Below are 20487 nucleotides of genomic sequence, written 5' to 3' on the forward strand. Positions count from 1 at the left end.
TGGTGACTTTTTACTTTCACTCCACTACATTTCAAAGTCAAATATCTTACTTTTTACTCCACTACTTTTTCACTCCAAATCTGTCGTTCCTTTTGTTTTATGTGTGTATAAAAACGTAACATGTCAAAACGAAAGAAGCGCAAAGCAAGAACACCAATCAGGGCACAGCGCACACTTTGTTTCAAGCTTGTTTTGACCTGTTGGTCATAACGACTCAGTGCAAGCATATGGTTCAACATCAGTGCAGCAGCATAAAATTTTGGGAGAATCTATTCAACATAAATGATGGAACTAAGCTAACTTTGTGTAAACAGACCACAATATAGAAATATGTACACATACGCAGTTGTGACTGGCGTGTCTTTTTTCTGAATTTATACAAACATTATTTCATTTTATAGTAAATTTGTTTTGGCTCATTTATGTTTGTGAACAGAGACCTACAGATGCAATACAGTAAAGGAAAACTCATTTGTGAACCTGTGTTTAAAGCAAGTTTTACTTAAAATAGTAACTAAGTTGCAGTAAGTGAATTAATGTTTTAGTACTTTTACTTCCAATACTTAAGTACATTTGAAGACAAATACTTTTGTACTTTTACTCAAGTGGAGGTCTAAAGGGAGGACTTCTACTTTTACTGGAGTAATATTTAACCTTGAGCATCTCTAACTCAAGTACATGATTTGTATACTTCGTCTGACTGATCTACTTTGATGTAATGCAAAAAACCCCCCAAAAAATATTAATATAATCCTCACATAGAATAAGTGCATTCATCATGTGTTAGAATGATGTATTAAATTTCATGTTCTAATGTTTGTGTGTTTTGTCTTTTAATGTAGCCATCAGGCTGGTTGGTTCTGGGGGAGACTGTGCAGGAAGGCTGGAGGTTTTCCACAGCGGCTCATGGGGGACAGTGTGTGATGACTTGTGGGATATTGAGGATGCTCAGGTGGTCTGCAGACAGCTGCAGTGTGGAGTGGCCCTCAGTGCTCCGGTACCAGCCTGGTTTGGACCTGGAACTGGACCCATATGGCTGAATGAGGTGGAGTGTGAGGGGAACGAGACGTCCCTGTGGAACTGCAGATTTCAGCAGTGTGGAGAGGATGAATGTGGACACAAGGAGGATGTAGGAGTCGTGTGCTCAGGTAAAGTGCTACTGTAACCATTGCTAATGAATATTTTATTCTTTTGTTTGCCTTTGATCTTCTTCTGAAATGTATACTAATTGCATTAGCATTGTTTGAACTTGCATCATAAAGCAGTGAATTTAAAACTATGGAGCTTCTTGCTATACAATGCTGGGCAAACCTCACCTGCAAGCCACTGACCCTCCTGTTGATGCTGCTGCTGCACAGACTCAAACTAGCCATTGCTTAACCTGCTTTTCCCTTTTTCTGTATTTTAATGTTTTTCTAATTTTAAAGCCTTATCTTCTGTTCATATTGCTCTTTTGTTATTGTTTGCTATCCAGTGTCGACCAGAGGATGATGGGTTCTCCTTTTCAGTCTTGGTTCCTCTTAAGGTTTCTTCCTCTTACTTTTAGGGAGTTTTTCTTGCCACGCTCATGGGGTCTTGGACCCGGATTTTTTTGTAAAGCTTATTTGTGACAATGGCTGTTGTAAAAAGCAATATAAATAAACTTTGACTTGACTTTAAAATCCAATTTGAGCAGTCAAACCTTCCAGACAGAGGCACAAATGTTAAAATCTGCTTGAAATTGCATTTCAGACTATCTGGATATGCCAAAATTGAATTTGGGCTGGCAGTCTGAACGAGGCTCTTTCAAGTGTAGATGGTGTACGTGTACTGCATTATACAATTAAAAGATTAACATTTATAAATTTACAGACATCAATAAATAGATTGTATTGTGGCATTGTCAGAAGAAGACACACTGGGGTGACTGTAATACTGCTGCAATAAATACTTTTTATTAAACACACTAGCAGCAAAGGGCACATACAGAGCATTAAAACCATAGGGCAGGTCACCTTTAGCCACATGCCAACACAAAACTCACAGCCCCTGACACTAAATAACACAATACAAACGTACACATAACTTAAACTAACATCTACTAACAACACCAAAAACATAACAATTACCTTTGTTGGAGGGCACACGCTACCATGAGCCTTTGTGTGTGGCCATCTGCCTAGCCACACCCCCAGAGTCTCTCGGTGCCAGCACCAGCCAGTGGAAGGACGCTACAATATATTAGTGTGAAATGTAATAAAAAACAGAACAGCAACTGTTAGTCAGGTGCCTGAGAATGTCAAAAAGGATGTGATCAGACTGTGAACAGTCCATCCACAACAGAGGTTGGTTTGACGTGCATAAACCTCAGGAATGTTCCATTCCTCTAGTACACTTCTAGAGAGCTGCAAAATCTGTGCTATGGAACACTAAACCTTTTCTGGTGGCTTGTGGAGGTCCAATAACTTGTTTTTTTCTTTAATTGACCATCTGTATTTTGCAGAATGTCCACCACTAAACTTAAATTTTCTTTCTCCCATCAGAGTTTAAAGAGATCAGACTCACTGAGGGCTGTGAGGGGAATCTGGAAGTGTTCTACAATGGAACCTGGGGTAATGTGTGTGTTAATGGGATGGATGAAGAAACAGTAAGTTTGATCTGTCAGGAGCTGAACTGTGGAAAGTCTGGCAGTGAGAAACCTACTGAAGCAAGAGTGGAATCAGCTCCTAACTGGCTGGATAATCTGAAATGTAGAAAATATGACTCCACTCTGTGGCATTGTCCATCTTCACCCTGGGGACAAAACACCTGTAATAATCACAACGAGGTGGCTCACATTACCTGCTCAGGTAAACAGTCTTTCTACAATTAATAATGCTTTTATACATTGCCATGAACAGAAATGTTGAGATTGAACGTGAGGCTACAAGACTAAATGCCCAGAGAGATCAGTCTGTAAGTTAAATTATTCAGTGACTACACTACTATATTTTCTTACTACAGACAGGGGAAGCTCACCACCTGCTCATCCAACATGCTTTTTATCTCCACACCAGCAGCAGTGCTCAAGTAAGTACCAAACACTTCAATAAACTAATGTACAGTAAATCTTTTTTTTTTTTAGACAAAAATGCAATGTCATTTTCAATTAATATCCATTCTGTATGATTGTTAAACTTATTGAAAATATTCTAGTAAAGCCAACCAGGGCTTTTTATGGGAAATGTTAAATTTTACTGACAGTAAAGGCTTGCAAATAATAAAATCAAATCAAAGGCTAATGAAACTTGTTGAATTCTATCTTAGCATATCGTCACTGTCCAAAGAAAACCATCTCTGTCGATTTTTATTTTTCTACATTATTTCAACACACCAGATGTGCTTTACATTGTGTGAAAATTTCATGATGAAGGGACCAATAGAATTGCTCTAAAATCACTTCGTTTTACATTAATGTACATTGAAAGGTAAGTGTGTTTTTACCATCTCTTTTAAAGTTACTATTTTGGAGATATTTTTTTTTCTTTGGACAGCAACAGTATGCATCATTTATAACCACTGGACCTGCACAAATAAAACTGAGCACATCATTTTGAAAGTAAAAGATTTCTATGTGAAACCTAATTTTACGAGTGCCCTTGTGTGTTTGATGTGTGTGATGTAGATCACCTGCCTCTCAGGCTGAGTGGAACTGAGGGAAGCTGTTCTGGGAGGCTGGAGGTGTATCATAACACTGAGTGGGGGTCTGTCTGTGATGATCTCTGGGACATAAGGGATTCTCAGGTGGTCTGCAGGCAGCTGGGCCAGCACTGAGTGCTGATGGGAGTCCTGTCTTTGGTGCTGGTGAAGGGCCTATCTGGCTGAACAGAGTGAAGTGTAGAGGGAATGAGATTCACCTGTGGGACTGTCCTCATTCCCTGAAGAACCACACTGACTGCTCCCACAGGCAGGACGCTGGAGTCACCTGTTCAGGTATGCTGAATTTTTTAGTTTTTTGAGTCTCCATTTAAATCATGTTTATCTGCAAACTCATTTGAGCAGTCAATGAGTATGTATCTTGTGGTTGTCTTTTGTTTCTGTATTTACAGAAAAATATGAACCTCCTACTATTACACTCAGAACAGCTGACACACCCATCGCTGGTACTCTGTTATCTTTCAAAAATATTTCTGAATAGATTGTTGAGTGCATTACACAGTATCTTTATTTGTTTGTGTTTTCAATTTAAATGCATCATACAGCAAAGAGAACAATCACTCCTCCACCGGCTGTTCCGTCCATCTATCCAGTGTCTCTCCTAGTTCTGGGAATGGTGCTCTTCCTGGCCTTAGTGCTTCTGGTTGTGCTGTTTTACCAGAACAGAGTGCTCAGTAAAGGTAGAGAGATTCAGAGATCATCTACAATCCACTTTCTGTACATTCTCTAAACATCATTAGTCCTTCAATCTGTCATCAGTCTTCTCTTCTACTGAACTGGCTTAATGTTTCTCTTTGTCTCCTTCACAGGGCTCTCTAAGAGGATGGAGAACATAGTCTATGAAGGCCTTAGAAGAGGGCTTGAGGGAGTCTATGAAGGCTTGAGTAGGGGCACTGAGAGAGTCTATGAGGAGATTTACTGCAGATTCAATACTGCAAGAGACACTCAAAGGGGTGAGAGGCATAATACTTACTGTGGTGTATTTATATTTATAATAAGATTATTTATACTTATAATAAGATTGTGTTCAGTTGAACAATGACAGAAATGTATGTGCATTCTTGTGTTTGTGCATGTGTGTGTGTCTGTTTGTGTGTGTGCATGTGTGGAAATAGTACACAAGGGGTGGGTGTGTAGGCCATTGTTGTGGGATTATCAATGCAATCCTCTGTTGTCTGTACTCCTCTCTTGCTTCTGTCATTCTTTGCTCGTTTTCCCCATTACACTTACAACTATTTTGCATTTCTCTGAGGTTTTGTATTGTTCTTCTAAGTTTATCTATGCTGTGTTCTCCCTGTTTATACAATTCATAGAGTCTCATCAATTGCTATTTTTGATCATGATTGTAATATTTCATTGCATGTAATGTAATAAAAGTAAAATAAAGGTTATATTTTTAGTTTCAAGGAACACACAAATTGAAAGCGGGTACTTTTTTAGAGTTACAGTTCCATACAATTTACAATTAGACTTATAATGAAGATTAAGAACTTCCATGCAAATGAACACAGATGCACCTTCAAATTTAACATATGACCATCTCAATATAACCACATTATTCATGTCCTTTTTTGTATAAATCTGTTTTTGTGAGGTAGTAATCTGAATCTGGTTCAACTTGTGACTCAAGAGGTAAAAATAATTATGTATGTATTTCCATGTAATAATTCACTTAATAATATACAAGGAATAAGTCTCCCCAAAAGATTCTGAAGAGATCCAACAGCTGTCAAGCAACCATCAAGACCTTGTGCTTGACTACGGCCACAGGTCGGCTAAAGTGATCACCACCAGGGAGCTCTTTCCCCTGGAGGGCAGAACAACAAGACTTTATGTGCCCTAGTTTCGTAAAAGCAGTGACAACCATCATTTGACCAGTGCCTCTCCAAAACAAACGTTTAAAAAACAAAAACATTTTGAGGGCGTGAGCATGTTGACTTGTTGACATCGTAGCCTGAGCCTGGAACCTTTCAGCCTTTCTGAGCAGGAAATCTCAGTTGAGCAGCATAAGTTAGCTTTGATAGCTACCTACAATTAAGAAACAAATTTTCAAAAAACATTTGCTAGCTAGCTAATTACATCCACAAATGACCAAATAAAGCAGTTATGGTTAGTTAACTAGCTAAGTACTTCCACAAAATGCACAGCAGCCATGGTTAGCTGGCTAGATAGGTATGTCCACAAAATGACCAAATACAGCAGCTATATGAGCTAGCTAACTATGTTAGTATCTACATAGGTTATGTTAGCTACATATAGTGGCTTCATGTAGAAGATGAGTCAGGTGAGGCCATATTTTCTGGTCAAAAATGCTCTTTTTTTAGAGCAAGGCAAAAATGCCACTTGAAAAGCAACCGAAAAGAGAGGCAGGCCACTCCTAGCCTTATTCTTTCTCCCAGCAGTTATGAAACACAAACTCACTCTAACTAACTCCAAGCATGGCACAAAATAACGTAGTAAACATATATACTCACATTTTAACTGAAGAACAACAAAATTAACAACATTAAATAACAACATAAGCAGTCCATTTAGCGGGAGTCAGGGCTATGGCCCAGACTATGCACACCATGCTAAGTCCTTCTTTCTATGAACAGAGCATATGGTAGCCCCCCCCAAATCAACACATTGCAGCTCATGCTAACACACAGACCAGGCAGTTCCCACAGTATAAAAAGGATGTTTGCAAGACTTTATGACAAAAAATATTCTTTTTCCCCAGTATAAAAATAAAAATTTAGCACTCATCCAGTACAAAACACTGAGGTTGGTTACTCAGTGATGTGCTTGAGTATATGTGATGTGCTCCACAGTAACAATAAGTATGAGCCCCACAGAAGGACAAGCCCTTACATTTAATAAAACTGAAAAAGACTGAAGTAAAACTGCAATACTATTATTCTGTTACGACAACAGTGTGGCTGACTAGTTAAGTGGTTTTCTATTGAAAAGCTAACCTGTGAGCATTCACTTTTTATCAGAGCTTTTTTTAATGGTTAAATAATATTACTGTATTCAAAAATACAGTATAGTATTGATACTGTATTTAGATCTACAGTAAAGTATTAATGCTGTAATATATGAAATAATTGTCAAAATACATTTACAATCTACAGAAACATAGCCTACTGTACAATGATGCTGCAGTACAACACTGGTTAGAATACAGTAATAATGTTCTGGAAACAACAAAATCATTTAACCATTTGTTAAATTGAATGTTTGATTCATTAAGATGAACAATTTGCAAGAACTTGTTCATTAAAATTAATGAAAAATCCCATCACAAGTGCCTAGTTTCCGTGTCTGAGAGTGCCATGAACTGTCTGCACTGATATTATTTCCTGTATCAGCCCAGTTCTCAGCTACTACAATTACATTACAGTGGTTTGGTGTTACTCTAAGACTGCTAGTTCCATTAAAAGATGATCAGGTAAACAGCAAGGTTCGAGTCTCCAATTATGATCCCACTAAGGTCTTAGTCGACCTTTTAATTGGCTGAACCATTTAAAATGTTTTCCAGACCAATACTGGACAGGTTTGTAGGGGTAGATCACTACACTCAACATCATGCAGCATTTTGTGGTTCTTCAATACCACTACATTTATTATGACAAGTAAATGACAGAGTTCTGCTCTCTAACAGGAAGTATCCCCTCTGAAGAACAGCATTCAGGATATGAGGATGTGGATGAGGAGCTTCTCTCAGGTAAGAGCATGTGTGTATTAAACTCCCTTCCACTGAAAGATATTACAGTTGCCATTTATAAATGAAATAATTCATTATAAATCCATATTTCCTAAGCTACAGTAATGATAAGTGACAAATATAGGTCACTTATAAACAAATCTTAATTGGTGAGGAACATTAACAGCACTGATGATTCCCCACAAAAAAAGAGAAATAGTCAAATACTCATTCAAATAACAGATACAATTATTTAAGGCCACATTGTCGGTTAGCCCCTAAATACATTTATTAAACCATCAATTAATCCTTTAAGCTGAGCTGGTGTGAGCTTTGAATGGCTGTAATGCTTCTGGGATTGAAAAGCATTGGCAGTAAAATTACACAGGCACACAAATCCCCACAAAATCATATGGTATTTTTATTACATTTTGTGGTGCTTCCATAGTGTTACATATGTTAGCTACACACAGCTAAAGGCCAGAGCTCTGCTCTTCTCTAACAGGAAGTATTCTGTCTGAGGAACAGCATTCAGGATATGAAGCTGTGGATGAGGAGCATCTCTCAGGTAAGAAGACCTAAAACTAAATTCTGCTGACAAATATTACAGTTGCCATTAGAAATTTAAAAATTCATCATAAATCCATGTTTTGTGCAGTAATGCCGAGATCATTTACAGTAAATTTGATGTTTTAAAACACAGCACATACGTTTAATAACTATAATCTCTATCCAGGTTGCTTTATATGATTTTCTTGTACCTTTTGCTGCTCTTTACTGTTTCAGATTCTCATTAACTGTTCTCAACTTCTTTTTTTTATACTGAGTCTCTAGATCAGATGTGTCTGTCAGATTTCTTGTATAATCTTATTGGTGCCACACACTGCTCACAAAAGACTGAATTTTAGAATTCTGATACCATTACATTTAAATCTTTCTGAATGAGCATTTTATTTTTAAATGTAATTAAATGTGATCAATTTTGCTCTTTTTCAGCAAAGTCTTTGACTGGAGTGAAATCAGAACATTATGATGATGTCACCACCAGTGGTCTGATAAGTGGGTTCCTTTATTAATTAATCATCTGATTTTATCTTTATATTAAACCACAATGTAAAAATATGACTGCACTCTTTGTAAAGTCAGTCTGCTTTCATTTGATTTAGGTGACTCGGAAAAAGAGAACACAGCAGAGAGCTATGATGATGTCATCACTGCTGGACAGATCTCTGATAGTGTCATAGGTGTGTTTCTGTTTTGGGGTTTTAGTTCAAAGTACAAATGAAAAAGTTTGTAAAAGTTTGCAAAATTAAAAATCATAACAATATAATAATAAATGCTGTGAAGACAGAATAGTAAAAAAAGAATGTGAGTCTATTCAACCTAAGTAGATTGTATACTTTAACTCCTCCACCCATGGCACGTCCTTTCACCTTACCTGGAGAGGGTAAGTCATCCTTTTCCGGGCAAGGACCATGGACTCAGAATTGGAGGTGTCGATGCTCATACCAACCATTTCACAGTGAGCTGCAAACCACTCCAGTGTGTGCTGGAGGCATCCATGCAATGGAGCCAAAAGGACAACATCATCTAAAAAAAGCAGAGATGCCACCTTCCAGTCTCCACACATAATGCCCTCCTGACCTCAGCTATGCCTTGGAGTCCAACACCCATAACAAGCCTGACTTAATGACAAGTATATGAACACAGCTCTCACTCCAGCCATACAGAATGGCTTGGAGTAGTGACCCCATCATCCCACACTCCTAGAGGATCTCCAACACAATATCTTGGTGAACATTGTTGTAAGTCTTCTCCAAGTCCACAAAACATGTAGACCGGGTTGGCAAAATCCCATGCCCCCTCAACAAACCACAAGATGGTCAAAAGCTGGTCCATTATTCCACTGCCTAGGCAAAATCCTCTTTGTTTTCCAGCACCTTGGCATAAACTTTCCCAGGGAGTCTGAACACTATGCCCCAGTAATTGGCACACACTCTCCGGTCCCCTTTCTTAAAAATAGGGACCACCACCCCAGTGTGCCAGTCCAAGGGTACTATTCCTGAGGTCCATGCAACATCGCAGAGGAGTGTCAGCCATGACAGCCCCACAACATTCAGAGCCTTAAGCATTTCTGGGTGAATCTCATCCACCCCTGGTGCCTTGCCACTAAAGAGCTTGCCAACAACCTCAGTGACCTCTACCAGGGAGTCTGTCACCCCAGAAGCTTCTGGCCCTGATTGCCGTGAGGGAGGCATGTCTCTTGGGTTTAGGAGTTCCTTAAAGTGCTCCTTCCACTGACCAACAATATCCTCATTTGAAGTCAGAGTTTCTCCTCCCATGCTGAGTACAGCTTGAGCAAAGCCACTCCAACCACTCCTGAGTTGCCAGACGGTTGTCCAGAATCTCCTTGAAGCCAACTGAAGGTCTTTTTCCATGGCCTCTCCAAACTTCTCCAATATTCTGGATTTTGCTTCTACCACCGCCACTGCTGCTGCCTATTTTGCCTGTTGGTAACTGTCTGCTGTTTTGGGAGTCCTCCAGGCCAACCAGTCCCTAAAAGCCTCTCTTACCACCAGTGTCCACCAGGTAGTTTTTGGGTTGCCATCCTGATAAGCACCAATAAGCTTTTGTCCACAGAACAAATGTTCCCAAATCAAATGAACAAAGTCAATCATTGGCAGCCAGCCAGGGGCTTGTGAGTATCCCCACACCCACCCAGTGCCTCTCACCATGTGCCTCTCACCCTGTGCAGCTCCTGAGTAAGAGAGAACAAACGTTATTAAGGAGTTTGGCTCCAAAGCCGACACTGTGAATGAATGTGAGCCCAACTATAATTGGTACCTCTCAACTTCCCACACATGCTCCAGCTCCTTCCACCTCCAGTGAGTTTATGTTCCATGTTCCAAGACCCAGTTTCCGCTGCAGGGGTCCATGCCACCAAGGACCTCCCTGCCATCTCCCAGTGCTGAACCTTGCAGGTGGTGGGCCCACATGGTTCCCCTACATTGCCTTTTCAGGCTAAGCCTGGCTGGGTTACGTGGGCTGCCCTGCCACCAAGCGCTCACCGAGGAACACTACCCCTAGGCCTGGCTCAAGGGGCTAGGTCTCGGTAACCCTATTCCAGGCAGGGTACACAAAACCCCCCCATCACTCAACACGATGCTAGTCAGTGCAGGCATCTGTTAGCTGACATGACAGATCTGGTGTTTGGCACTTTCCTCTGAGCGCGTTCAGCTGTCCAATGACGTTGCGTTAGTGTCAGTTCGAAAAGATGCAGTGGCTGGTTTCACAGGTCTCGGAGGAAGCCTGTGTTAGCCTTCACCGTACTAGCATTGGTAGTATCGTGTGATTGGGGGAGTCCTAACTAGCTGATGGAATTGGAGACGACTAAATTGGGGAGAAAACTGGGTTAAAATTAATAAATAAAAAAAAAAGTAACTATGTTACGTGTTAAAAAAACAAAACAAAAAAAACGAATTAAAAGTTAATAGTACAAATGCTAATGTTGGGCTAATGATGATATTTTCAATGATGATGTTTGAATAAATACTTGATCATTTGATCCTTATCTTTGTTTTTCCATGTAGAGGACATAGCAGATAATTATGATGATGTCATCGCTGATCAGAGCTCAGCTGTTGTGACAGGTATGATTTGTAATGTAACAATACTGTAATCTCAAACATGAACACAGTCACTGATGATACTGATGCTGATTTAATGACATTTATCTCCACGTTTTGACAGAAGACATTACAGATGACTATGATGATGCTATTACCACTGGACCAAACTCCAACATTATGACAAGTAATTTTGTTCTTTATATATATACAACATCATTTTAATGTTATAAATAAGTTTAAACTGAAACTTCAACATAATAAAACATCTGGTTTGTTGCTTGGTGTCAAATTTTCCCATGTTGGTGAAGTGGATAATGTGTGTATGCTGTTACATTCCAGATGTATATTAGTGTGGAGGGTGGAGTAAGTGATTCAAGTGCACAGGAAGTCTAGCGATAGAGGAGTTTGTTTATTTATCATTGATAACAAAGGTCCTCTGAGTCCTCAGAGACTTTTTTATAAAACTACATTTAATAAGAAAAGAACTGCTGCTACATTTTTTTTAGTAGAGACAAGAAACAGATGATTAGTGCCACACGGTTCTCTAGACAGGACTGGAAGTAATCAGTCCTCTCTACATCTGTCTGACTGTGTTCTAAGAATGATGGGACAGTGCAGATACTCAAAACTAAAACAGAATTGGTTGTTTTTGATGGTTGTTTCTTTCATTTAAGGGCACTGTGAGATCTGTAGAACTGGTTCTGGAGGGTTGGTGTCCAGACTAAACATAGTAATTAATGGACGAGTGAACTCAGGTGTGTTTGGACACCGGCCCTCCAGGACCAGAGTTAAGAGTACTGCACTAAAGACCACCATGGAGAGGAATCAGACTGAAGTAAACTCATTCAGTATTCACTGGCAGTGCTGTAGCTTCTTCACATGGATCATCTTAGCGTTATGGTGGAGTTTTAATAAATATAGAAAGAAAAAACTATTGGAAAAAACACGAAGAAAAAATATTAGAAGAGAAAAGAAAAAAAGATGAATTTAGTGAACAACTTACATACAAGTTACAAGTTACATAATGCTCTATTTTCTTTTTGGAAATGATGTATATATTCAAATGAGTTAAATCTATTTATTTATTTATTTTCTCATTTATTTTTCAGCTTATGATGACTCAGAGAAGGAGCCTCAGACAGAGATGGATGTGATCAAGAGGAGTGGACACACCCAGAGTCCTTCCTCAGGAAACTACACTCAGACCTCTTCAAATGGAAGGAATGAGTTTGTTTTAGATCAGAATTCAGTATATTTTATTGAGCCTAAATACTGCTAATTATAGCTTTACATATCACAAATAGAACATAGTGGAATTAAACAACTACATGTTTATGTATGTTTTCATCCAACTTTTTAACTTCATAAAAAGCATTTTGTACCAAAAACTATTATTTTTTATTACAATTTAGAGATTTTGTGAGAACTAAAGGATCATTCTTTGTTTTTCTTTTTAAAGATTATCAGTGTTGACATTCAGAATCAGGCAGCTCCTTATAACTGTTTACAGAGCAATTCTAGATCATAATTACTCACCTTATACTGCTGCACTGTAAGAATGATGATGATAATTTGAAATGATATCCACACAGGCATAATAAATTCTGCATCTTGGGTTTTTTTTATGATTTAACTGTGTATTAAATGGAATCTAAATGTGACAACACAATATATTATGTTTACCCTAGAAAGTAATTTGTTGTGCACTGTAGAAAAACTTGTTAACTCAATTAGCATTTCAAGGCAAGCTAACATTCTAATAAGTTGATGTGGTTCACATTCAAATTTTGTATTTCTGTCAAAAAATGACACACAAAACATAATAGGCAGTTCATTAATAAGCATTTCTGAACCACTTCAATCTGTTCCTCACAACTGGCCACACTGGACCCACTGCAGTTTGCTTACAGTCTGCTCTCTCCCACCTGGACAAAAAGAACAAGTATGTGAGAATGCTGTTTGTGGACTACGACTCAGCATTCAACACCATCATGCCCTCAAGACTCGACATTAAGCTTTGGGATCTGTCTCTGAACAGTTCTCTGTGCAGCTGGATCCTGAACTTCCTGACAGGCTGACGCCAGGTGGTAAAGACGGACAACATCACCTCCTCCTCACTGACCCTTAACACCGGAGCTCCTCAGTGCTGTGTGCTCAGCCCTCTCTTGTATTCTCTGTACACCCACTGCTCAGCCACAGACACAGCTCCAATGTAATCATCAAATTTGCAGATGACACAGGCCTACAGAGAGGAGGTCAGCTTTCTGACACTCTGGTGCCAGGAGAACAACCTCTCTCTCAATGTCAACAAGACCAAGGAGCTCATAGTGGACTTCAGGAAGCAAGAGAGAGTGCACATCCCCATCACCATCAACAGAGCCACTGTAGAGAGGGTCAGCAGCTTCAAGTTCCACGGTGTTCACATCTCAGAGGAACTGACATGGACCGAACACACCACACAGGTGGTAAAAAAGGCACAACAGTGCGACACAGTTTCTTTCCCCGAGCCATCAGGCTGCTGAACAGCCAGTAGTGCTGGTGTATCAGTCTATAGGCCTGTCACTGCACCTGTGAATCATCATCATGATGATCTCCATAACTTATTGCTGTACAACTGTACATTGGAATAGTGCAATACTAGTGTATATTGTGTATGTGGTAACACTTTACATTAAGGGTCGCTAATCAATCATTAAATATATAATAATCAACTGTTAGTTTCCCATTATTTAGTTATTAGTTAACTCTTCATTAAGCATTAGCTATTACTTAGTAATTGATTAAGCACTTATCAGTTAGTAATTAAATACACTGTTAGTTGATAAGTTAGTTTGTCGTTAGTTTGTGGCTTACTTACTCGTTATCTGTGTGCTAATTGCTGCTTATTACATTGTTAATTAACTAATAAGTATTTTTCTTCATATAAAGAAGTAACGTGATAGCTTACTAGCACTTATGTGTTAATCCTGCTAATTATCTGTTAATTAACTTTCCATCACCTCCATTTCCTTCTCACTTTGGTTCATTAAAGATGCTTATGGTCACATCTGACCGTAAGATGAGCACACACAAATTCATGGACGGTTTTGTTATTCATCACGTTCATCTTGGCATATCTGTACTCATATCTGGTAGGAGTGCATGTAAATTTGGGCATAAATGCTGGATATGTGGCTAAGTAACCAAAACTATTATCAACATCATCTGTAATTGCAAAAATAAGAACAACAATAGAAAATTTCAATAATACTAATTTGTGTGCATGACAGTCCAGTACAAAAGTGGATGTACTTACTTTACATGCACATTGATATAAACAAGTGCTGCAACTATTTCATGTTCCATTTAAAGACACATTACACTGTGCTTTTGTTGTCATACACTGCAATAATACAGCGTTTATTTTAGGGAATTAATTACACTAAACAATCACTCTACTATGTTAACAACACTGAGTATTTTGTTTTGTTTCACATTTTATTTTTTCCAGTTGTTTTCATTTTAATACTATTCAGCTTGGTCAGCAGGGGAGGAGTGCACTCACTGCTGGACATCAAACTCCACCCACGAGCACGGCCATTAGCTTTCATGCCAAACACTGCCGTTTTATTGGCTGGCTACTGAAACATCTGCATGAATTAGGGTGTGCTTCATGTAAATGATATGTAAATGAGGTGCTGGTCGGCTGGTTTCACGCACTGAAGCTGATTTATCATTTATGTTCAAATCTCCACTTGTTTCCACATCGTACAAAATTGTTATGAATCAGACGCAGAGCAGTTCATACCTTATAAAAGGCAAAAAAAAAACGTGTTCTTTTTTTTTACGCGACTTTGATGATTAATGGCCATTAGATCTTATATATCTTATATACATTTTGACCATTAATTACTTCTTAAATTCCACTTAATCAACCATTCATTGCTTCTTAAATTCCTCTTACTTAACCATTAATTACTGCTTTTGTGTCCCTCCAAGTAAAGTGACAACACAAAATCAGTAATTAATGGTTAAGTAAGAGGAATTTAAGAAGTAATTAATGGTCAAAATGTAAAGATCTAATGGCCATTTTGTCATGATAGTGCATGAAAACATATGTCTGTTGTAGCTCAATATTTGAGCATTATAGTTCACTGCTAATGCTTAATCCGGACGTAATCGCAACTCTTTGTGAAAAGGGCCCATGGCCATTAGATCTTTACATTTTGACCATTAATTACTTCTTAAATTCCTCTTACTTAACCATTAATTACTGCTTTTGTGTCCCTCCAAGTAAAGTGACAGCACAAAATCAGTAATTAATGATTAAGTAAGAGGAATTTAAGAAGCAATGAATGGTTGATTAAGTGGAATTTAAGAAGTAATTAAAGCTGCTTTATGTTAGCCGGGCTAGTTTGGTTAGCAGTAGCTTCTAGCCAGTATAGCTAGCTTAATATAAACAAAGCCTATAACATTCATGCTACATTTAAAAGCTCTTCCTTCTTTTGAAAACAGAAGATTACCGAATCGCTGGCATGTTGTACAAAGACACAGAGACGGCTTGATGTGAAGCAGCTGCAGCAGAACTTCAGTAAAAACAACGCACAGCGTCTCAGCTCTGTTTACAGTTCAATCAGAGCTTCCGTCCACTTCTCACTCTCACTGTCACAACCGTGCAGGAAAACTAAAATACAGCTGTTGTAGCTCCGTGTTTGAGCGTTACAGTTCACTACTAAACATTTTGACATCGCGTCCGCAGTAGCCACGTGGAGAGGAAGTGAGTTTTACCCTGCTAATGCTTAAACCAGAAGTAATCATGAATCTTGTGAAAAGGGCCCATTAATCATCAAAGTCGCGTAAAAAAAGAACGTTTTTTTGCCTTTTATAAGGTTTGAACTGCTCTGCATCTGATTCATAACAATTTTGTACGATGTGGAAACAGGTGGAGATTTGAACATAAATGATAAATCAGCTTCAGTGCGTGAAACCAGCCGACCAGCACCTCATTTACATATCATTTACATGAAGCACACCCTAATTCATGCAGATGTTTCAGTAGCCAGCCAATAAAATGGCAGTGTTTGGCATGAAAGCTAATGGCCGTGCTTGTGGGTGGAGTTTGATGTCCAGCGGTGAGTGCACTCCTCCCCTGCTGACCAAACTGAATAGTATTAAAATGAAAACAACTGGAAAAAATAAAATGTGAAATAAAACAAAATACTCAGTGTTGTTAACATAGTAGAGTGATTGTTTAGTGTAATTAATTCCCTAAAATAAACGCTGTATTATTGCAGTGTATGACAACAAAAGCACAGTGTAATGTGTCTTTAAATGGAACATGAAATAGTTGCAGCACTTGTTTATATCAATGTGCATGTAAAGTAAGTACATCCACTTTTGTACTGGACTGTCATGCACACAAATTAGTATTATTGAAATTTTCTATTGTTGTTCTTATTTTTGCAATTACAGATGATGTTGATAATAGTTTTGGTTACTTAGCCACATATCCAGCATTTATGCCCAAATTTACATGCACTCCTACCAGATATGAGTACAGATATGCCAAGATGAACGTGATGAATAACAAAACCGTCCATGAATTTGTGTGTGCTCATCTTACGGTCAGATGTGACCATAAGCATCTTTAATGAATCAAAGTGAAAAAAGTGAAGTAACTGAATATATGGAGGTGATGGAAAGTTAATTAACAGATAATTAGCGGGATTAACACATAAGTGCTAGTAAGTTATCACGTTACTTCTTTATATGAAGAAAAATACTTTACTTTTAAAATACTTTTAATTAACAATGTAATAAGCAGCAATTAGCACACAGATAATGAGTAAGTAAGCCACAAACTAACGACAAACTAACTTATCAACTAACAGTGTACTTAATTACTAACTGATAAGTGCTTAATCAATTACTAAGTAATAGCTAATGCTTAATGAAGAGTTAACTAATAACTGAATAATGGGAAACTAATAGTTGATTATTATATATTTAATGATTGATTAGCGACCCTTAATGTAAAGTGTTACCATGTATGTGTGTATATTCAGAGTCAGTGTGTTTTTTTTTTTATTTAAATTCTATAAGGGGGCTATGCACCTAAGATTTTCACTCACTTTCCACCTGTGCAAATGTGATGTGACAATAAACGTGATTTGATTTGATTTGATTTGATTTTAATACATTTAGTTTTTAAACAGCAGACAAAAACTTGGACTAAGGCAATATTTCAATATTCAGGCTTAAAAAACACAAGTAATACATTAAAAAAAATCAATTTCATACATCAAATCAGAAATTTAGGGAAGTAATTTTGCCATCTTCCATTGTTCATCAATGTTTGAGACCGCAGACACACATGAAAACCTTAGCTGACAAGTTACAAATAATACACATGCCACTCAGTAACATCTTCCAGGTTTGTTAAACACTAGCGTGCACTCCAGAGTGAGTTCAAAATGAATGGGCTACTTTGGAGCTTTTGTGCAAAATCAAATAGATCAATAGAAATAGAAAATCATTTTCATATAGAAAAATCCACTCCTTTTCTCAACACAGAACAGCAAACAATGTTTCATGACTGTGTTACATTGAGCGCGTTTGAACTCTGAACACTTTATAACAGTGTTTGAGTGTTTTCTAGTGTTTGAAATTATGTTTTTGGTATAATGGGAGAAATAGGAAGTGTCCAGGATCTGTCTCTGTACACACATAGAGTAGTGACATGACATTTAAAACATAACTTTACTCATCCTGCACATTTTGAAAAGCTCTTACTGCTCTGGTTGTTTAGGAGGGTCAGACTGGGTATTCTAGTAGATGTCAGATGTACTATATAGTGTATGAAACATTTATAATCATTGATAACAGTTCTCACTTTACAGTTACTTGTTTTATACCATTGTGTAACATAAATTTAGTTAATACCGCTGTGCTGTAAATTGCTATAGAGTCCAAACTGATGGCTAACATAATAAAATAATGTTTTACAGGGTACAAGCTCTGTACTTCTATGGACATTTCTGCAGTGTCAGTCAGTCTCAGTGCTCTTTTCTTTATTATGAGATCTATAGTTCCTCTATACTAAAACAAACAAGGTATACTGAAGAATTTAAAGAACTGTACTGAATCACTGCTGTAATGTAGTATAGCTGTATTTTTTAAACTGCTCTGATCAGAGTTTTTTATGAAGATGAGAATAAAATTACAATAATAGACCAAAAGCTTCACATACACGGAAGAAATGTTTCTTCAACGCTCTATAAATACGAAATAATTAAATGAGATTTTAATCCTGCTGTCTGATCCTCGGTGTTGCTACAGTAATCTATCGGCATAACAGAACTGGCAGTTAGTGTTCTCCTCTAAGTGCACTGAGCTGTATGATATTGTGTTAGCAGCAGTTTGAAAAGACATGGGTTGTTCGATCTTTGAAGGTTCATTTACACTGTTTGTACCTTGATGAACATAAATATACCTGTACAGTATCTGTTTTTGACAGAATATACAGAATGCTGCTCTTTACTGGTGTGAGTCAGATGAACCACCACTATCAACATCACCATGACAAGTAAACACACACCACTTTATATAATCTTGCATGCATGTGTTTTTGAATACAAAACCCACATCATTTATAATTCACAGTCATGCTGTAACACTCATTTATTAATAATCTGTAATCTTTCAGCTTCTGATACAGATGTTGAAGTTCAAAGCCATGAAAACAAGAACAAGCACTTATTTTCACTTTATTTCACACATTGAACAGATAAACTGTGGAAAATGAACAGACAGCGTCTAATAGAGAACAGTTGTATATGTGTGTGATCGTGTATAAATATAAACTGGACAACTGAAAAGTGTCTACATCTGAAAATCTCATTATTTATGATCTTTGAATGGATGGTGTTTTATGCTTTTGTGTTTGAATGTTGTTTTACTACTTAAATTATTAGTAATATTTTATTATATACAGTGTCAGATAATTCTTCTCTTCTTGAATGTGTGATTAAAAAATAAAAAATAAACAATATTAAATTTAACACTTTAATGTCAGCGTTGTGAAAATGTAAACATTACATGTTTGTGGACTCACTAGCTGTCTTGATATTTTGTGAATTGAAAATGAAATAAAAAGTTTAAAGGTTTAGTTGAACTCTTGAAATGTGGTTGTGCGTTACTGCACTGACTGATGTGTGAAACTGTGAGCAGCTCATGGAGGATTTTGTGGGTTTGGTGTGAATTCACTTGTTCCATTACAAATTATTAACAGAACATCAGACATTCTAGTGGACAAGAACAGCATCATTTTACACTCTGACCAAATGTTTTTACAACCTCACTCCCCAAAATCTTGCTTTATCTAGAGATGTGGTCGATGGTGAGTCCAGGGTTCCCGCCGGATCCATTTTCCCGAGCCATCGTGATCAAGAACAGCTCTCCAAAGAGCTGTCAAAGTTCAGCACCTTGTGTTGTGGACAGCCGGAGACCGCATGGCCACAGGCTCTCTCTCTCTCTCTCTCTCTCTCTCTCTCTCTCTCTCTCAGTTTACAGGAGACTGAATCGAGAAATAGAATCTGAAATAGCCACTCCCAGCGCTACTAGAGAGAGAGAGCTAAGTGACCTTAGCAGACAACCCCACTTTAAAGACAGTACATGTTAGTTGAGACTTCACCAGTCACACAACACCACCAGCGCTAGGAGGTCAAAGAAAATTGGAGACGACTAAGTTGGGGAGAAAATTGAGACTCCATATCAGTCATTATCTGTTTCTGATTTCTCCTGGTTGTTGTTGTTGTTGTTTTCTTTGAGACATTATTAATAAAACTGACCGTGTTGACCTAAATTCTCTTCTCTCCGTGGTCTCTTTCTCTCAGAACCCCACAGAGGAGAAAGTGAATAGAATCTATACTGAGTGTCTTAGTCTTTATTTAAGCCACAAAGCTGATAGTTCCTGTATTCAGACCTCAATCATATGAAAATACTTTTCTTTGACTCGAACTACCTCATCTGTTTAGGTCATGCCTTTATCTCAATGTATACCGACTGCAACACGTGTAGCAAATCAGTGTATTTACTTTTACAAACGGTTGTACATGAAGCATCATAGAGGAGCTGCATTTAGACAGATCTGAATCTTAAATCTGAAAGCTGCCTCATGAAGCTGATTAGATGATCTACACTATTATTTAGAGATGATGATGAAGAGTCAGTCCAGTCTGCTGAAGAGGAGAACTCAGCCCCACTTTACACTGATACTTAATTTACTATCACACACACACACACACATACCCACCCCACCCACCCACACACACACACACAACTAATACAGTCACATATAAACATATGATACATTTTGTGCGGACAAACAAATGCCACTTGAGTGTACTGATTTTTTTCTGTATTGATATAATTCAGTATAAATTAACAATCATTCAAAGTTAAATGTGTATTTGTTTTTGTCTTCATTTTGTAATGAAATTTTGTCCTGATTTATTT

General features: G+C 37.8%; 1 protein-coding gene across 1 annotated transcript in view; it reads left to right on the plus strand.

The window, feature by feature from the left end:
- The window catches only part of LOC118800585 (scavenger receptor cysteine-rich type 1 protein M130-like), a 41449-nt gene extending 37657 nt beyond the window's left edge, over positions 1–3792 (plus strand). Inside the window, exons 21-24 of the mRNA XM_036560856.1 lie at positions 843–1148; positions 2523–2828; positions 2983–3048; positions 3644–3792. Of these exons, the coding sequence (XP_036416749.1) occupies positions 843–1148; positions 2523–2828; positions 2983–3048; positions 3644–3792 (827 nt within the window). The remainder of the gene's footprint in view (positions 1–842; positions 1149–2522; positions 2829–2982; positions 3049–3643) is intronic.
- Positions 3793–20487: the final 16695 nt, after the last annotated feature.

The sequence above is a fragment of the Colossoma macropomum genome, unplaced genomic scaffold (genome assembly GCF_904425465.1).
Source record: "Colossoma macropomum unplaced genomic scaffold, Colossoma_macropomum, whole genome shotgun sequence".
NCBI lineage: Eukaryota > Metazoa > Chordata > Actinopteri > Characiformes > Serrasalmidae > Colossoma > Colossoma macropomum.